This window comes from Microplitis demolitor, chromosome 7 (assembly GCF_026212275.2).
Source record: "Microplitis demolitor isolate Queensland-Clemson2020A chromosome 7, iyMicDemo2.1a, whole genome shotgun sequence".
NCBI lineage: Eukaryota > Metazoa > Arthropoda > Insecta > Hymenoptera > Braconidae > Microplitis > Microplitis demolitor.
The window spans coordinates 11466890-11488019 of NC_068551.1; the positions used below are offsets into that span (position 1 = coordinate 11466890).

Below are 21130 nucleotides of genomic sequence, written 5' to 3' on the forward strand. Positions count from 1 at the left end.
TTGCACTAATGTTAGGGTCAGAGTCTAATTGGACTGCTATAGCAGCATACGTGGAACTGGTTCTTCGAGTAAGAAGAGCGGACCTTTCACAACTTGAAGAAGCTAAAAAGAAAACTTTGTAACCGAGAGGGCACAGCAGCCTGAACCCCTAAACTCACTGAGAAAGGGGGACGTAGGGATTGCAACGATAAAGTGTCATTGCCATGCGCAAATAAACAGACCCATGCTGAAGTAATACCTCTGTAGTTCCAGCATGGGATTCTGGTGTCAAAGGGATCACTTGAGGACGCTGCGCCCTCTACACCCTAAAAAAAAAAACATACATACATACATACATACATGGTGCCAAAATTCTGTGATAATTCGATCATGAGACCCATTGCAATAGGCCGATTTCTGAAGAAATCCACCTAATAAAGAATTTTTTGTGATTATAATAATATGATTTACGTCATTTTATATTTATTGCATCATTTAATGGTTGAAAGTTACCTTAAAATACATTTTTAAAATGCTACATGAAAAAATTATTTTTATTCGACTTTAAAATGATTACCTGTACAAGCTAAGCCTAAAATATCTCCGTAAATTTCGGTAAACAGTGATCAAATTGTTTCATAGTTATTAGTAAAGAATAAATCATAAAAGAAAATTTTTGTCACAAACACCTATATAGATGCAAATGACCAAATTCATGACGCATTTTAAGTGACCGTAAATTTTACATCAATTCTCCTAAAAAGCTTTATTTAAAAATTCTGTCATAAACGTCTATATTGATGCAAATGATGAAATTCGTGACCGTTTGAAACGTGACGGTCATTCCAGCATTACAGATTTTTTTTAAAATTATGTGACGGTCTCAAGACGGTTCTACGACCGTTCCCTGACCGAAAATAAAATGACGGTCATTCCGCATCTCTACAGATAATATTCATCATCTCTCTCTCTTTCGAAATACTTTGACCGCTCTGCGCATGCTTGAAGATTTTCTAAAATAACGGTTCTGAGGCAGTGATGCCGGAACGTGGGATTTTTTTACCCCTTTCTGCCATTACACTCCACGCTATTTCATCACGGGAAGGGGTAAAAAAATCCCACGTTCTGGTATCACTTTTGTGAGGGTATAAACATAGAAAAAATTTATTGGTTATAAATTTCCTCAAAATTTTATTTACTATTAAAATTAAAAAGAAAATTCAATTCTTTTAATTTTATGCGTTAAATTATTAAGTGTAATTTGAGTTATCAAAAATATATTAAAAAATTGCCCAGTCGTGTTATTTATGTAACAGAAAAGCGTCTAAAGCTGATAATATTTCATTTAATAAGTAAGTATAAGAAATTATGATTTGTTATTAAATTCAATAATTATTGTTTTGTATTAAAAATTTTATTTAAATTTTAATAAACTCAGATTACCAAAAAATACGGAGTTACGTACTAAGTGGTCAAATGCTTGTGGACTAACTGGAAACGATGATGTAAACAGAGTTTATCTATGTTCTAGACATTTTACAACTGATGATATTTGTCAATCAAATATTTTGGGAAAAGTTAAAACCTGTATAAAACGTGATGCACTCCCGACACTTTTTCTTACAAATCCGCTAAATATTGGAGAATGTAATAAGTCTCTAACAAGAACATCATTATTGCACGACTCATGATGCGAAGCATCAGAGTGAGTTTTACGATCGAAAAATATTTTTCGCCTGACTTCAGCCACTATTTCAATTATTATACCCTTGTTTGTTCACAGAATTGAGATACTATGCATACTATTTTGAAGATAATTAATAGAGATTAATTCCATACTTTTCGGAAATTTATTTAGTTTAATAAAAACGGAAATTACATCAAAATAGTTTAAAAAATATCCTATCCGTCAAGTGTATGAATCGCGTACACATTGTAACTTGCCAAAAAATGCAGTAATTGAATCAAATTTATAAAAAAAAAATTTATAAAAAAAAATTCTTTGAAAAAATTGTTGGTTTCTTATTGCGAATGGTTAAGTAACTCAGTGTCGTTTAATTGCAATTAATAAGAATAAATAACCCAAAAGACTGTATACAATCAGCGCCATGTATTCATACCGTACCTGGTTACAAGCGTACCAACGAACTTTTCTATGTAGCAAACTCTGTTTACAAATTTCTCTAATTAATATATTTCTATGCACTTATAATTACACAAAATACATTTATGTTGTAATAGTTTTCCCTGATAAATTATATCCAAGTAAAATAATTCTAACTTGTATACATAGTTACAAAAATATTTCAGTTGTAAAATATTTCCAAATGCGACATCTCTATGTAAAATAAGTAAATATGAATTTACGATAGGATAATAAAAATGTATGTTTGATTATTTATATTAAAAAACTTTTCTATAACTGTACATTTCAATGCAAAATTTTTCTATTTCAAAATTTTTCCATCATAAAATAATTCTCAAACATACATCTCAATGAAAAAAAATAATTAACACAATAAAATAAAAAATGCATGTACAGTCATCAGAGCGGGTAAGTATCGGCGTGAAAATAGACTAGGTTTTGAATGGTGGCTCTAAAAGCTGATGGTGACTTAGTCGTTGGGTGGAGGACTTGATTATTAAATATTTTTAAATTCACGAATTTTGCAAAGTATTTTTACATAATTTATACGGAAAATAAATTTTGAATGAATGAAATATCATATTGTGTTAATAAATTCAAATAATATACCGTGGAGAGTGCTTGATAATTGCGGAAAACCTGGATTATCATTATAATAAAAAACGCGTGCGAAATGCCAGAAGTGCGTGTTATGTCCGACTTCGCAGACTTTCTTACAGTCATTCATATTGAACTCTCCATAGGAATACAATTCCATTTTCTCATGAGAGAAACAAGGATGGGTTCAATCGAGTGTGACAAAACCTATTTTACCAGATTTCTTTCTTTCAGTCTCCCATTCTCTTATTCTTCGGTCCCCACTTACTGTCAGCTAAGATTGCTCTAATGCGCACAATTAGCATTGACTTAAATTGAGTTCCGTCAACCGGACATCCCACAAGATGCAACTCACTTAAAATTTCCCCTTCCCCAAACTCGGACCCCCATGGTTGTGGTGTTCAAAATTTTCAAGAAAAAAATCACTCTACCGAGCACCGGTTTGCATTGCGGTTTGTAGCTGAGTTACCCCTCAGCAAAGAGTCAATTACTAGGTACAGCGGTATCCTCAAATCTCTCATATAAAAAAAAAAAAAAATAAAACCGATCAAGTCGCTTTTATAATTCAATTAAATTCATAAAATAAATCATTAAAAATCGCATCGCGAAAGAAAATCATAACAGAAAAAAAAATATATCAAGGTATACATTTATACAGTCATATATATATATAAAAAAAAAAATAATAATAATAATAATCACGCATCGCGGAAACAAGTATAACCAAAAATAAATATTAAATAAATGTTCGAAGAAAAAAAAAACCAATTCCCTTTAAAGAGCACTGTATCTATTTCCTGCGAAGGAAAATAAAGGAACTGTTCCTTTAGTTCAATATAAAATAAAAATTTCTGTATCGAAAGAGAAAAAAAAAAATATATATATATAAAAAAAAAAATAATAAATAATAATAAAAGTGTTATTGGTTGTGACTGATAAGTTAGGTGGTAACTAAAAATTTGTGAACATTCTTTTATTTATAAAACTTCAATTTATATCAAAGATAATAAGCAGTGTAAACTTTGTGTAAAAATTTTGAGTGTAATTAACTAATGATTAAACGAATAAAGATATTCCCATAAAGAGTATCATCTCTATTTTCTATAAAGAAAAATAAAGGAATCTTTATTATCAACTTTAATTTGAATTTAAAAATAAAGAAAAGACATAAGTGACAATAACATTGGACGTATTATTCGTAACATAAGCTAAATAATAATTAACCACCTCATCCCTTATTCGGAGACTGCAGCCATCGAGAGTTAGCAGCCTATCCACGGATCTACATCGCTAGTAATACCTCGAGGAAAGGACAAAACATATACATACATATATTTACTCATCAGTGCAAAGGTAAGACCGTTTCAACTGACCGCCTTTCTTTCTCCAACTTTGATAATTTTCCAATCAGTCTCAAATATTTTAAGAGGAAATAAGGACGCAGTTAATTTCCAATCGTAGGTATTGAGTATTAAAAATTTGTATATCCATCTACCGTCGGTATGACTCTGGTTTAGTTAAAATAGAGAAATAAAAAAAAATCCGCATCGAAACGTATCCCAAAATTAAATAAATTAAGGCTTGAACTAGACATTTGAGCCGAAAATTGCATTGGTTAGTCCGAACGCCTAATCCACGCAACCAAAATAATTAATAAATAATAGTCGGACATAACAATGAATTTTCTGGTGGCAGCGGTGGGATTCGATCGTTAGAGCACTATTCTTTAATTTCACTTAATAGCAGAGTCATACAAATAGTATAATTTTAAACTGTTAAATTCTCGTCTGAAAAGAAAAAAAATCTAAGTATAATAAATTTTTTTTTTTGGAGAATGTTAAAATTTAAAAATATATTCCTTTAAAGAGTTTTAACTCTATTTTCTTCCGGAAAAATAAAGGAATTTTATTTTTAATTATACAGAGGAAATCGCGTTAAATTTTATCGTTTTATTATTACAAAAGATCGGTCATAAGAAAAGAAATTTTTGGAGAAAACAATCGATGTTTTCATTTTTATATATTTATTTTTATTATTCTATTATAAACTCGTAGGGTGTAGAAATTTTATAGCATCCTTCTTTCCTCTTAAGAATAGAATTAAGTTATAATAATAAGAATGCATATATTTATTTGAAACTTTGATACTTTTGTTATCACCGGAAATAATTTCTTGAGTTATTTAAATATTACTTTAATATATATAAATAAAAAAAAAAAATAGAATATCTCTAAATTTTTGATCCGTATGAACCTAGACAAAGTATTGTTTTATGGTGTTTTTGCTCCACTACAGATTTATTAAATCTATTTCCTAAAAAAAATGAGGAATCCATTATATTCCATCATAGGAACATAGTGGAAGTACAAACTCTATAAAAGAAGCACAAAGAAAAAATATTACTTTCAAAGTTTCAACCCAATTGTTAGATTTACATTTATATATTTTATTATTTTATTGTGCATGTGATTGAGGCTGATCATAAAATTATTTTGCTAATATTTAGTTATATACATATATATGCCCATACTTCCCCAAAAAGCAATATAAGGATCAATAAAAGTTTTAAGAAAAGAAACTTTTCGGAAAAAAAAAACAAAGGGATCTGATTTTGCAGTAAGATAGCTATTGACCGTTAAATATCGGGGAATTTGTTTGCATTCAGCTTTTACATAAACTAGTTCGTCGAAGGATAATAATACGAATTTTAAGTAGAAAAAGTAATGTAGCCCTTTTAAATATTTTAGAAATTATTTTGAAAATTTAATTAAAATATAAGGAGGTTTGTTTCCTTTTTCTCGGTTTATTATAATAATAGATAAAACGCAAAATAAGAAAAAAATTATTCATATATGATATATATCTATATTTAAGCATTCAAATAATTATTCAAAAGTTATTGCAGTCTTATCGCAGGAAGTATCTTATTACGATGACTCAAGATTCTGAAAAAAAAATATTATTTAAACAAAACCCGTAATATAATATAATAATAAAATAAAAGAGAAAAATAATAATATAGATTAAATAACTATAAATTATTTTCATATATATATCATCTTACGCGCGTCAGCAATTTAATAAACAAAATAAATTATCTTAGGTTTATGTCTACTCGACAGTTGGAGCCGTGTGAACATTTTCGGTTACTGTAGCTAAGCATTGAAATTCAATATTTAAACTTTTAGTTTAATGAGAAATAGGAACAAAGAATTATTTGTATAGTCAGCGTAACGTATTTATTTTCGTGGGAGTCTTTGGAAAAAAAAAAAAAAAAAAAATAAGCAATAATAATAAAATAAATCTAGTTACAAAACTTTCACTTTTATATTTTGGATATTTTCGGTTCTTAGAAATATTTATTTTAGAAAATAAAATATATTTTATTTTATTAGTTTGAAACTTGAAGAGCATATTTAAAACACATTTGTGCAGCTAGAATAGGATAGCCAGCATAGGCTCAATTTTATGACCTCCGGTGCTTGGGTGTACAAAGGACACGTTGAGTTTTCATACCGTACAGCCAAATTTTACGATCCTAGCTTAAAAGAAAACACGTGTTTCACGGAGGACAATACGGAGCGTTAAATCTTAAAATTTCTTTTTCAAATAATTTAAAGTTGGACCTTCGACATACTATATGTGAACGATTTTATGTTTTTATTATAGGACATTTCGTTTTAAATAAATAAATAAATAAATAAAAGGAAAAGTAAAGGAAAAAAAAAAAAATTTTTATACTTCATACAATAAAAGAATTAAAATAAACTCAAGCTGTAAAATACAACATAAAATTATAAAAACATAAATAAATTCTATTTTTATTTTTCGTACTATTCGAAGAAAAAAAAAAAGAAACCCTAATAAAAGGAAGTTTTTAGATTATGACAATACACTTGAAATAGAATTTATTTCACAAAATTTAATTTTTGCAAAAGTTTTCTTTTGAGAAATAGTTTACGCAAGTAAATAAAATAATATAATAATCTATCTATACTTGTCCTTTTGAAAATAAGCATATTGCTCTACGGCTATACAACGTTTGGGGTTCATGACGTCAAAATTGTCCTTTTACCGACCCGGGTACCTATGGTCATAAAATCCAGGACAAATTGCTTTATCTTTCTTTTAAAAGAAAACGTATATTTTAAATTCATGCTTAATATTATTTTAAAATTGAACAAAATAGTTATTAAAAATTAGAAGAAAATATTATTTTCATTTCGAGTCAAACATCTAAAGAAGATAAAATTTTTCCAATTCGACAAAATATTTTTATAACATTTAGTTGATTATTTACTTTAAATATATGAATTTCAATATCTAATTAGCTGAAGTACACAGGAAAAAAAAAAAAAAAAAAAAAAAAAATTTATTTATAGGCAAATATTAAGTATATGTATAGTTGTAACTACGCATCAAAATATCACTTCTGAGTTATTAACTCTTTTCTCTAATTGAGAACAAAAGTGATTATTTTGTTGACTCTCAGCATTTAAAGGGGTTATTAAGAATAGAGAAATAATTTAGGTTTAGTTTAACGATAAATAAATATGTCCGAGGCAGAGATTAATCGTTTAAAAGCGGAGGTAGAGCGTCAGAGGCGTGAACTCGAACGTCAAAGGCAAGAACTGGAAGCCGCCGCCACTGCGAATAATACTTTGAATAATACACTTAATAACGCAAACCTTACCGTTAACGTAGATCCTATCGATGGTTTTTACACCCCTGCAAAAGATTTTGCTGCTACGGTTCCTATTTTCTCAGGAGATGGTGAGGTAGCATATGAAAAATTTGATCGAGCGGTCACACAACAACTTCATCTATTGCCCAAAAATAATCAGGAACTATACGTGGGTCACCTGTTAAATAGAATAACAGGGCGAGCAAGACGTTATGTAGAATCAAAAACTTGACTACTGTAAACCAGGTTTTGGAACTTCTCAGGAAAGAATTTAGGCCTCTTAATCCTATCAGATATTTAAGGAGAAAACTAGCGCGATGCCAACGGGAGCGTGAGGAATCTATTGAGGAGTTTTATTACCGTTTAAAGGACATTTTATCGAGCTTAGATGCGATCAAAAATAAAGAACCAAACGGACCCGCAGCTTATATTGCAGCTTGCGTGGACGCTAAAGACATTCTCTATGAGAATCTGCCGAAACATTTAAAACTTGCTTTTGTCAATCAGTTTAAAGACGAAGGAACCACATTAACCACTCTGTTTGAGGAGATTAAGGAGACACTCAAACTTACTGGCGATCACGCTAATATTTCGAATAGAACGCGGAGATATGATGGTGAAAACCCTCGCCCTGATGCTTGGGAAGCTTCTAAATTATCTCGGGAGTATGACGATTACAGAAATCAATATAGAAATCGTCGGGAATATAATAATGTTTCCACCCCCATTTACGGGGCCAGTCCTAGTAAGGAGGCTGAATCGTTTGCTTATTCTCCTAGCTCCGATCAAAAAATCAATCATTTGAAAAATGAGCCGTCAACGTCTAATTTCAGTAATTTAGAGGACCCAATGTCAAGGACAGAGGGATACCGCATCGCGAAGCGCGTGCAATTTCAAGAGAAGGTACCAACCCAGGGGCCGGATAACAAGAATAAAGAATTAGAATTTTACCGAGAGAAATACGAAGAACTGTTGCAACAAATGGAAACATTGAAAAACCGTAATTTAAACTCCAATGGTGCTCGACGCATGGGGGGGGATGTCGGGCAACCAAACTACCCCACCCCCTCAGAGACGGAACATGCAAAGCCCAACACGTGCTGGGGATCTGCAGAAAAAATTAAATGCAAAACCTTTTCCAGAGCAATAGGAAATGGCCCAGTGGTCATTTTAAATAATAAGGACTATTTTAATAGGCCCGTATCTGCGTTACTCGATACAGGGTCTTCGCATAACTTCATTAACTTATTCACATTGCAAGAAGAGGTAGAAGTTCAAGAAATATCAAAGTCTGTAAATGGAGTTGCTCCAGAGTCTGTTCCCATAATCGGTATAACAACATTCAACATTTGGGATCTAGATATTGACTTCTATGTAACAGCAGTTCCTATCAACCAATATGACGCGGTCATCGGTAATGATTTCTTTAATAATAGTAAGGCTATTATCTCATTCTTTACCAACACTATGGTTCTAGGAAACAGGCCTATACGCCCTATTCCTATTGTATACAATACACAAAACCATAAGGTTATATTGAACCTCGATTCGGGCCCAGTTATTAAGACCGCATGCAGCGAATTACATGAAAACCAACAAAGATTTCTAATTGATACAGGTGGAGACGTTAGCCTAATAAAACTAAAAGCTCTCAAACCCCACCTATTAATAGATACTAGTAGAATATTAGAATTAAGTGGAATAGGTACTAGAATTATTGAAACTTTAGGAGTAGTTTTGCTAAAAATTTTCGAATCCGAATATCTTACGGAAGAATTTGAATTTCATATTGTAAGAGACGATTTTCCTATCGCCGGTATAGGAATCATTGGTAATGACATTTTAAAGAAAGAAAAAGCAGAATTATCATATAATAAACGATCACTGACATTAATAGATATACCAACACGGAATATACCTTTCGTTAACAGTGGTAGGGAACAGTGGTTTTCGTTACCGCCTAGAACCAGTATCTGCTACTCAGTTGCCGTTCAAGGGAAGTCCTTAGAGGAGGGGTATCTACCTCCAGTCCAGCCTTTTCCTGGAGTCATCCTAGGGAATGCCGCGGTTAAGGTAAAGAATGATAGAGCTATTGTAATGATAACCAACTTTAACGAGTGCAGAGCTGAATTTGAAATGCAACCAATTCCTATCGAAGAATATGAAGTAAACCCACATTATATACCAGGGGAAAGCGATAGCGAATCTCAGGATGAATTGTTTAACTCTCATCTGGAAACTTCAGATCGCATTGAAGAAATCTTGAAAAGAATCCCTACTAACAATTTAACGTCGGAACAAAAAAAGCATATTCGAGAACTAGTTCGGGATTTCCATGATAGATTTTTCCTTCCGGGCGATGAGTTAGGCCTATCAAAAACTACATTTTGCAGAATTCCACTGACTGACGATAAGCCGGTAAAAATAAAACAGTTTCGGTTACCCAAAGAACATCAAGATGAAGCAAAACGTCAAGTAAGAGAATTAATTGAAACTAACGTTATCCAGAGATCCAGATCTCCATATAACGCTCCATTATGGATCGTTCCTAAGAAAGCGGATGCGCAGGGACGCAAACGGTGGAGAATGGTTATAGATTTCCGAGCTCTTAATAAAAAGACGGTCGGTGATTCGTATCCTCTACCCAACATCAATGACATGCTGCTCAGGTTAAGCGGAGCAACAATGTTCAGCGTCATGGATTTAGCTCGTGGTTTTCACCAAGTTCCCATGGCTCCGGAAGATCGAGAAAAAACAGCATTTTCTACACCTGAGGGACACTACGAATTTGTTAGAATGCCCTTTGGTCTTAGCGTAGCACCGCCAACTTTTCAACGAATGGTGGATGACGAAACAGAAGATATGAGAAATGCCGGGGAATTGGAGAATTTGATAGATGACTTTCTGATACCCGCTAAAAACCTGATAGAACACAACAACAGATTAAGAAAATTTTTACAAAAACTCCGGGAAGCAAATTTAACATTACAACCTGAAAAATGTAAGTTTTTCTGTAAAGAAGTGACCTTTCTTGGGCATATTATTAGTCCTCAAGGGATCAAGCCTGATCCAGCCAAGGTTTCAGCTTTAAAGGCCGCTTCCCAGCCCACTAATCAGACTCAAATGAGAAAATTTTTAGGGTTAGCTAATTATTTGCGTAGATTCATCGCTAACTTCGCGGAAAGAACTAAACCATTAACTGAACTTACAAAGAAAAATAAAATTTTTCAATGGTCTAGCGAAGCACAAACAGCTTTTGACGATATAAAAGATGCGATCTGCGAACAAACCTTGTTGCTTCATCCTGATCCAGACAAAAAATTTGTCTTGATAGTTGATGCTTCAGAGGTAGGATTAGGATGTATCTTAGGTCAAGAATTTGAAATAGAATCAGAGTCTAACAATAATGAAGGAATCGTGCAATTTCTACCCATTGCATATGGGTCGCGTACATTGATAGATGCGGAAACCAGATATACTAAACAAGAACGGGAATGTTTGGCACTTGTATTTGCTATTAAACAGTTTAGACCTTATTTACACTCTCGTGAATTTACGGTGCAGACAAATGAAGGTTGCATCTCATGGCTAAAAGATGGAGTCCATCTAACTGATAGACAAGTAAAATGGAAATCTCTGTTGAACGGGTATAGGTTTAAGGTTGTCCTTAAACGGAAGGTAGGCGATCAACTAGCCGATGCATTATCAAATAATCCTCCAACTCGTTCGATGGAACCTTCTCCCGCAACTCAAGTCAGCATGTGTCCGATTGACAACCCTCAGAATGTACCAATTAAAAGGGGGCCAGGTAGGCCCAGAAAAACGGATAAACCTAATCCTCCGAGAAAGGCGAACCCCATTTTTCTGGCGCCTAGGGACACTATAGCTTCCAGATTACGACAAAGAGTGACCGAGTCGAGATCAACCGATCATCTCTATAAAAGACCTAATCATAAAGAATTAGAAACTTCTGAGCTTTCATCAGCAGATGAAAACATCAGCAAGTCTAATCCACAATTATCACAGGTAACAACCTCGCCACCCAGAGCATTTCCCAAGGAAATACCCTCCGTGGTAGAAATAGAGCCGAATTTTACCGAAACTGATGGAACTGAACCTGAAAATCCTCGGTTATCTGAGGACACTAGCGAGCAGCCAGTGGATAAAAATTCGAGTCCCAAGACAGTCGATCCGGGTAGTTTACAAGACAGTTTCTGCAAATTTGATGAAATCATGCGAAGAAGAGAAGAACAGGAACAAGCTGCAGCGCAGTTACGAGAAGAACAAGAACAACAAGAAGCTGAAGCCCGAGAAAATTTCGTGAAAGAAATTAGAAGATCTTTTCGCCGCTTTGATCGTACCCTACAGGGCACGGGAGATGAAGATTTTGAAGAAGAACATGGAGAGGAAGCCGCTTCTGATGCAGACAACGAAGAAGTTGATGAGTCGGATGAAGGTGCGGAGGAATCCGAAATTGAGTCTATTGATGAAGATATAGATGAAAGCCGCAGACAAGTAACTATGCCCTCTTTCGGTGAGGTAACACCTTCTATCAACCGGCAACTCATGTCATCCTTCGACGAAATGTACTGGGATGCAGGGGCCTATAAATTGTTAAAAACTCCAGTGGGAGAAAATATCTGTTTTTCACCGCGATCTCCATTAAATTTTGATTTAGATGTAACTTCAGAAAACCCCGCGGGAAGATCCAATGAGAATCGGAAATCAATTTCACCAAAACGAAATACACCAAACAAAATCGAAAATCCGATAATAAATGAAAGCCAGAATTTTGATACAGCAGTTTCCCTGAAACCAAATCCGAGTTATATAGTACCCAAAGCAGTTATAGCTCAACAGACAACCAAAGCTTTTGAAACAGTACCAGAATTATCAGAAGTAGATAGAAATCCGGTTGGTCCTGAACTGGAAAATACAATCAGTTCTGGATCAGTAGGGGAACCTCTTTTAAAAATCTCTCATAGTCGAGACGGCCTCACGTATGTTAAGGATAATATAGCTCACTTTCTTTCAGCTGATTGTAAATTCACTCAGCCAGTACCTAAGTTACTGCAAGCATTAAATTACATCTCTGAAGCAGAATTTAAGATAAATAAGCCTAAAGTAGGACAGGTGTTTGTATCACAGTATGGAAAAAGTCGAGTTTTTACAGTATTCTTTAAACCCCATCATTTTGACAAGACCACTCCAGAAATGATATCGGACGCCCTGTATAGATTAAGAGGCGCTCTAGAAAAATACAAAATATTAACTCTAAGAATAGCCGAAAACGGAGACGAAATCGGGGAGGGATTAGAACCTTATTTGACTGAAATATTCAAATTCTGCCCTCTAAATCTCACACTTACTAAAGGTAAAATCATATGCCCGACAGAAGACCAAAAATTACCAATAATTAACGAATATCACTCCAGTTTAATCGGAGGCCATAAGGGCGTAGTAAAAACATTTTGGAGAATTCGCGAACGTTACTATTGGCCTGGAATGAAAGAAGACATACATAAATTCATACAGAACTGTGACGTTTGCCAGCGTGAGAAATTATCCCGAATAAAGACTAGACAACCTATGATAATAACAGACACACCGTTTGAACCTTTTGAAAAGATTTCAATTGATACAGTTGGGCCATTCGAACTCACTCCAGACGGTAACAGACATATCCTTACGATACAAGACAATTTTTCAAAATTTTGTGCCGCGGTCGCGATACCAGACATACGGACTGAAACCATAGTCGAAGCTCTGGTTAACAATTTTATCAGTCTATATGGCTGCCCAAAGATAATCTTATCCGATAACGGTACCTTTTTTACAAGTAAACTTTTGAGTAAATTAGCACGAATTTTACGAATCAAACGAATAACAACATCCGCATACCATCCGCAGTCTAATGGAGCATTAGAAAGATCTCATCATGCCTTAGTTGAATATCTAAAGGTATTCATAGAATCATTCTCAGATTGGGACAAATATTTAGCTATGGCGATGTTTAATTATAATACTACTGTACATTCTGCAACTAATTTTACACCGTTCGAATTAATATTCGGCAAGAATGCCCGTTCTCCAACTTCATTCCCGGATTATTCACAGATAGAAACCTATCCTGAGTCAATTGGTAACTTATTGGCCCGACTAAACGAAGCCCGAGCTATAGCTCGAATTAATCTAATAGACTCTAAGAAACACTCAAAAGACAGATACGATAAAACTTTACACGAGGTAGATTTTTCACCTGGTAAATTTGTGTATACAATAAAAGAACCGAGAAAAGGGAAACTAGATAGTTACTATCATGGTCCTTACGAGATAATTAAAATCTTAGAAAACGGAACTGTAATTCTAGAAACAAACGAGGGACACAGATTTTCGAAACACCCGTCAAAATTAAAACTAGCGTTTTCAGTCCACGAATTAACAAAGAAACTCTAAAATCTCGCCCTTCATAAAGGAAAATCTTTTGTTACAGATGTTAGTTATTCAAATCTTATTTTCGGCAATAATTTTCGGCATATGGAACCTTGCAAATTCAGACAAATTCTATGAAGTCCAGTACTTCGAACAGAAATCTGGAATCTATTATGAGAGATTCAACAATATTCATATCATAAGGGAAAAATGGACCATGCTAATCACCATCGACGTAGGGAAACTCCTGATGGATCCATCAGAAGAACAGATTGAATATGAGTCCACGTTTCGAGATTGTTTCTTGGAGAAATATTTCTCTCGGGACCTATGTTCTAGAGCACTTCAAAAACCGGCAATAGAATATATCAATAATGAGAGTGTTCACTTAATGGCACAGCTCAGAGAAGTTATAGATAGAACCCCTGTAAGTGAACGCAGAAATTCGCGAAACATATGGTTGGGAATTGTAGGAACAGTAGCTAGAAAAGTATTTGGAATATTAGATCAGGAAAATGATGAAAGTTATAGACAAGAAATTAATAAGTTGTACCGCAATGCAACACGAATTATCCACTTAGTTAATAATTCCACACATATATTAAGAACAGAAATTGACTCTCTTGTTACACAACTCAAAAATAATGTTGAAGATATCAATACACTTGCCAAAAGTATCAAAGATATAGCTCAATCCCAGAATGAGCATATTAATATCATAGACCAGGAATTAGAATACAGCATTTATGCAACTAAAGTTTATAGGCAGACTCTGCATCGCAACAACTTGCTAAAAGCTGCTATTACCGGTGAGGAATTGGCAGGTGAGGAATTGGCATGCTTTCCGGATATACCCTTAGAATCAATTCCCGAGTCTAATGAATGCGGAATAGATCTATTCAAGGCTAAAGTCCCGAACGATATGAACGCATGTAATATAATTTTGCTTCAGCAAAACACCACCCAATGGGTCGTGTTAGCTACCGAAAATGCCTGGTTATTCTCCACATTTCAGCCGGAAAAACTAAAAATTAGTTGTGAGGGTGAACTACCGGATACTATAAAACTGGATGGCATCGGGCTGTTGAAGTTTCCCCCTAATTGTAGAGCCGAGAACCATCGAATCACTCTATTAAGTCTAGGCGAGTATAACGCCGGGTTGTCCGGATTAAATCCCAAAAAAGATCTTCATAACACCACGGAATTTTTAAAATTTGATCAATCTATCAAGGATAACAATCTTTATAATCTTTGGGCTTCTCCCTTGAGACTCTCGAAATCTTTAATGGGGAATAGTCTAAGTTTTATACAGGCACGAGTCAAGGAGCTCAATTTCAAAAGTCAAAAAGATAAGAACTCTCAGATCCTTTTATATGTCAGTATAAGTTTAGCGTCAGTTACAATCATAGCAATAGCTACCGTCGCGGGGCTCAAACTCAAATCTCGATTAAGAATGATCAAGGTTAAATTTATACAGGAAAAGACAATTGAGGAGAATGTCTCATCCGTTCAGGAAATTCACCAATCAACTAAAACCGTGATCTCTATGTTAGCGGAGGAGGCCAACGACAATTTGATTAATACACCAAGCGTTAGCATGCCATCTCCTAGCCCAAGGGCCGTGTGTCTGCAAGCCGAATCGGGTTTTTAAAGCAGGATTCGGACACACACAAAAAAAAAAAAAAAAAAAAAAAAAAAAAAATTTTACATAAAAGAAGGTTCTTTAAGGAGTAGCGTCTCCATTTTCCTTTAAGGAAAAAAATAGAAATTTTAGGTTTAATTTTTATAAGCTAGGAAATAGTTCTAGTATTGATAGGTTAGCAAATAAGCGGAGCATCGACTCCATTCCCTTAAAAGGGAGATTCCCTATAATTTTAATTTTAATTTATAGAGTACCCAATAACCATGTCCAAACGCTTCAACCCTTGGACCATGACGGAAGCCAAAGTACAGTTAGAGAAGTACAAATACAGAGCCCCGGAGGAAACTGCCAAATGCAGAAAGGAGTTAGACTCGAAACTAAACAGCACCCGGGTCTACCCGATTGACCCTCGGGACGGCGATTTTGAATTCTACCACGATATCACCATCCGTGACCGTACACCGAGACCCATGCCCGAAATAAGTGACGAGGATGGCCAACCCATATTGGAGCTACTAATCTACGGATTGCCCAGAACCACAACAAAGAAAAAGCTGATGGGGGTCCTGCAGCTTAAATCGGAGGAGATGAAAAAGTTGACTATTTTCCCTGGAAAAAACAATTTAGCGGTAGGACGCATCCAGCTCTATTCACTTTTGACGGCGCTAAACCTGCAAACTCAGTCCCGGGACAATAAGTTTATCATCGGTAGAAATAAGCTGAGGATTGTTCCATTTAAAAGGCTGGGAGGTAGAATTCCATCAGCTAGCAAGACTTCCGAATCTACCGAACTCACAAATACCTGGACCCAGATAGCTGGTTTGAAGTTTTCAAATATCTTGAATTCGCAGATATCTGCGTTTTGTCAGTGGGTTTTCCGGGAATGTCTTCAATAATTCAGCAAGTAATGAGAACGTTTGAGGTGAACGAATCTAATATCAACAGGATACTTAGCGTTACCGGGGCAAGGAGCACAGATGAGTTGCTATCTGGGATTTTCGAAACCAGGCGGCTAAACATTCGAATGTTCGAAATAAATGCGTCGGAAAACCACTTAGTATCCCCAGGGGTGATTTCTTCGTTCATCCATTACCGAATACCCGATTGCTTAATCTCATTGGATATATCGGGGGCTATCATCTCCAGTGGATTAGTGAAGGAACTGCACAGATTAAAAGTATTAAAGACTCTGGCTATCGGAAGATCCCAAGGGCCATTGGAAACAGAGCTGAGCATCATATTGAAGGAGCTTCCTGAATTGACTGAGCTACAGGTTAGTAATAACAACTTCTTCACTGGATCTGTGCTGAAGGAGGCCGGAGGCAACTTACAGCATCTAAAACTAAAGGGTTGCTATCTTTTGAACCTTGAACATCTGATCAAGTTCTTCACGGGCAACCAGCTACTCCACACACTGGCCATTCAAGATTGCGACCGGTCTCGGCAACGATATCTGGAGAACATTGATATGCTTCCGTTTATCAACTCGATCGGGAGTATGAAGATCAGGGCACTCAAATTCGGCTGGGGAAATTACCAGGACGATAAATGGTGGCAATACTCTGACAGGATTACCACTAATAATGAGCTAAAAACCCTCGAGGTATCATTGGGGAACAACCGAAACAGCATAGTCCATAATCTTGTGTCAATGGCAACCAATCTGGAGCATCTGACTATTTATGCTTCAAAACTAGATCCAATCAACATCCCAGACCACGAGGGTGTAAACCTCGCAACACTTAGCATCATCAATCCTCGTAAACGACCGGGTAGCTTCTACAGAACTCTGAGAACAAACATCAATACACTGGTAGTGTCAGGCGTTCACTTCTCCTATTATACAATCCACGAGATGATACAATCCTGGATGCTAACCACAGCATCGAGACTATCGACCTGAGTGGAATCAAATATTTCACTCACTTACCAGCATTGTCGAACCTGATAAAGAAAGAAGATGAGGCCAGTTTGCGAGTGGTCACAGTCCTCATACCATCAAGAGGAAACCTGGGTGAAATTCGAGGCAACACCCAGAGATGCAACAAGCCATATCGGATCCTGGTGAAGATAGTAGAATAGTTAATAGGATTAGGAACCAGTATTTAGTATAATAAAAATTAAATAGTTAAAGGTAACATTTTAGAATTCTTTAAGGAGTATCAGCTCCATTTTCCATCAAGGAAACTAAAAGAAATTCTTAGATTACCCTAGATAAGTAAATATTGTTATATCATAAGAAGATAGTTACCTTATTACAAATTTTATAAGACAATGCCTTTAAGGAGTATCATCTCCATTTTCCGTTAAGGAAACCTAGAGGTATATTAGGATAGTCCAAGTAGTTTTACAAACATTGTTATAAGAAAATATTTTTACTTGATAGACATACATATACATATAAAAAGAAAAGAAAAAAAAAAAAAAAAAAAAAGGGGGAAAAATTAAACAGGACCCCCTTTTTCCTTTACACATGCCTTCCCTAAGTAGGAGGAGTTTGGGTCTCTGTTATCCTTGGAGGGTGACGAGAGGTTCAAACCTCTCCATGTTAAAAGGGGGGAGGGGATCTTGAAAAAAAAAAAAAAAGAAAAAAAAAAAGAAAAAGAAAAAATTAACACAAAAGAGAAAGTCTCCTTTAAAAAAAAAAAAAAGCATAGTCTTTATTTTTGATTAAAGAAAAATAAAGGGACTACATAAAAACAAAAAAATAATATATAATGAATAGGCATATATTTTGCTAGAATAAGTACATTAATCTACCAATTATAGGAATCAGCAGTATATTATGTTTCCCACTAGAGCAATTATATTAATCTTTTTGTCATTTTTATAAATATGTCTAATTACAGAATTGGAGCTATCACTACGAACAGTGGTTGTAAACCCTAGGATCCCGAAAAGGAACAGGTATCGAATCCAACCAACGAAAAGGTATTAGCAGGGCAACCTTTGTTTCTAGTGATAGGCCCATACTTTATAATTACTAATCTCTATACATGTTATAGTTAGGATAAGATATTTAGCTATAGACTAGAATTATAAGCTCGCAACCAATAACTCAACGATTCTTGCCTGATCATTTATTATTGTAAAGAAGCTTTGTGGTCTACCGTGGGAAACCGAGTCAATTCCTTTTATTTACCGCATCCATTTCTATCTGTGAACCGGACGTTTCACTTCCCCTCACTCTCAATAGGATGCCACTCTATCTGGTCCTAAGCGGGCACAAACCTGGAATATACAGCTCCTGGGAGGATTGTCGCAAGCAAATTATCTCTTATCCAAATCCAGTTTTTAAACAAATTTCATCCGTAGAAGAATCCCATAAGTATTTACGATATTGGCAAACGATCCTCTATCCGGTAAATCATCACGTCGGAAGAAATGCTGAGGGTCGGATCATCATCTTCACGGATGGATCGTGTTTTCGTAACGGATCCACAGAACCAGCAACAGGATTAGGTATTTATTTTGGACCAAACCACCCTCAGAATGTGTCTCTTCCGTGCTTTAACCGAAAAACCAACAACGGGGCAGAGCTGGAAGCTATTCTGCAGGCTTTAAAAATTATAAGAAAATTTGACTTAACGAAAATAGATCTTTTCACGGATTCGGAATACTTATGCAACGGCCTTAATATCTGGTACGAAAATTGGAAGGAACGAGATTGGATTACCTCAACAGGAAAGCCAGTTTCGTATAAAGAGGAGCTTAAATATATCAAAACTCAAATGAAGGACCGAGACATCAAGATCTACCACGTTCCAGGTCACGAAGGAATCTATGGTAATGAGCAAGCCGACCAATTGGCCAAGGATGGAGCTAAATTATACGAACTATTCAGGACAGAATCCAAGGCAGAGTTCAACATCAGTCAACCAGATACAAGCTCCGAGAAATAGATTCATTTCTGAGCTTGGGGGGGGATGTTATGTCCGACTTCGCAGACTTTCTTACAGTCATTCATATTGAACTCTCCATAGGAATACAATTCCATTTTCTCATGAGAGAAACAAGGATGGGTTCAATCGAGTGTGACAAAACCTATTTTACCAGATTTCTTTCTTTCAGTCTCCCATTCTCTTATTCTTCGGTCCCCACTTACTGTCAGCTAAGATTGCTCTAATGCGCACAATTAGCATTGACTTAAATTGAGTTCTGTCAACCGGACATCCCACAAGATGCAACTCACTTAAAATTTCCCCTTCCCCAAACTCGGACCCCCATGGTTGTGGTGTTCAAAATTTTCAAGAAAAAAATCACTCTACCGAGCACCGGTTTGCATTGCGGTTTGTAGCTGAGTTACCCCTCAGCAAAGAGTCAATTACTAGGTACAGCGGTATCCTCAAATCTCTCATATAAAAAAAAAAAAAAATAAAACCGATCAAGTCGCTTTTATAATTCAATTAAATTCATAAAATAAATCATTAAAAATCGCATCGCGAAAGAAAATCATAACAGAAAAAAAAATATATCAAGGTATACATTTATACAGTCATATATATATATAAAAAAAAAAATAATAATAATAATAATCACGCATCGCGGAAACAAGTATAACCAAAAATAAATATTAAATAAATGTTCGAAGAAAAAAAAAACCAATTCCCTTTAAAGAGCACTGTATCTATTTCCTGCGAAGGAAAATAAAGGAACTGTTCCTTTAGTTCAATATAAAATAAAAATTTCTGTATCGAAAGAGAAAAAAAAAATATATATATATAAAAAAAAAATAATAAATAATAATAAAAGTGTTATTGGTTGTGACTGATAAGTTAGGTGGTAACTAAAAATTTGTGAACATTCTTTTATTTATAAAACTTCAATTTATATCAAAGATAATAAGCAGTGTAAACTTTGTGTAAAAATTTTGAGTGTAATTAACTAATGATTAAACGAATAAAGATATTCCCATAAAGAGTATCATCTCTATTTTCTATAAAGAAAAATAAAGGAATCTTTATTATCAACTTTAATTTGAATTTAAAAATAAAGAAAAGACATAAGTGACAATAACATTGGACGTATTATTCGTAACATAAGCTAAATAATAATTAACCACCTCATCCCTTATTCGGAGACTGCAGCCATCGAGAGTTAGCAGCCTATCCACGGATCTACATCGCTAGTAATACCTCGAGGAAAGGACAAAACATATACATACATATATTTACTCATCAGTGCAAAGGTAAGACCGTTTCAACTGACCGCCTTTCTTTCTCCAACTTTGATAATTTTCCAATCAGTCTCAAATATTTTAAGAGGAAATAAGGACGCAGTTAATTTCCAATCGTAGGTATTGAGTATTAAAAATTTGTATATCCATCTACCGTCGGTATAACTCTGGTTTAGTTAAAATAGAGAAATAAAAAAAAATCCGCATCGAAACGTATCCCAAAATTAAATAAATTAAGGCTTGAACTAGACATTTGAGCCGAAAATTGCATTGGTTAGTCCGAACGCCTAATCCACGCAATCAAAATAATTAATAAATAATAGTCGGACATAACATGCGTATAATTTATTTTATTTTATTACAATCGCTTTCTAAACATTTTCTAAGCTTAAAAAAAGAAAAAAACATCCCGACGCCAAAAGAGCGCATTTCTTAGCTTATACGCCTTTTTGGCGTTAGTAATTCCAAAATTTT

At 34.7% G+C, this 21130-nt stretch overlaps 2 protein-coding genes across 2 annotated transcripts; both read left to right on the top strand.

The window, feature by feature from the left end:
- The first annotated feature begins 3985 nt into the window (after positions 1-3985).
- Positions 3986-15489, top strand: LOC128668188 (uncharacterized). The gene is made up of 2 exons (XM_053740515.1): positions 3986-4075; positions 13900-15489. The coding sequence occupies exon 2, from the start codon at positions 13900-13902 to the stop codon at positions 15487-15489; it is 1590 nt and encodes a 529-aa protein (XP_053596490.1). The 5' UTR covers positions 3986-4075.
- A 3188-nt stretch (positions 15490-18677) lies between these two features.
- LOC128668189 (ribonuclease H1-like) lies at positions 18678-19382 on the top strand. Its single transcript, XM_053740516.1, has one exon. The coding sequence runs from the start codon at positions 18678-18680 to the stop codon at positions 19380-19382; it is 705 nt and encodes a 234-aa protein (XP_053596491.1).
- The last annotated feature ends 1748 nt before the right edge of the window (positions 19383-21130 follow it).

Coding starts and splice junctions, on each gene's coding strand:
- LOC128668188 (XM_053740515.1), top strand. CDS start 13,900: ATGTTAGTTATTCAAATCTTATTTTCGGCAATAATTTTCGGCATATGG.
- LOC128668189 (XM_053740516.1), top strand. CDS start 18,678: ATGCCACTCTATCTGGTCCTAAGCGGGCACAAACCTGGAATATACAGC.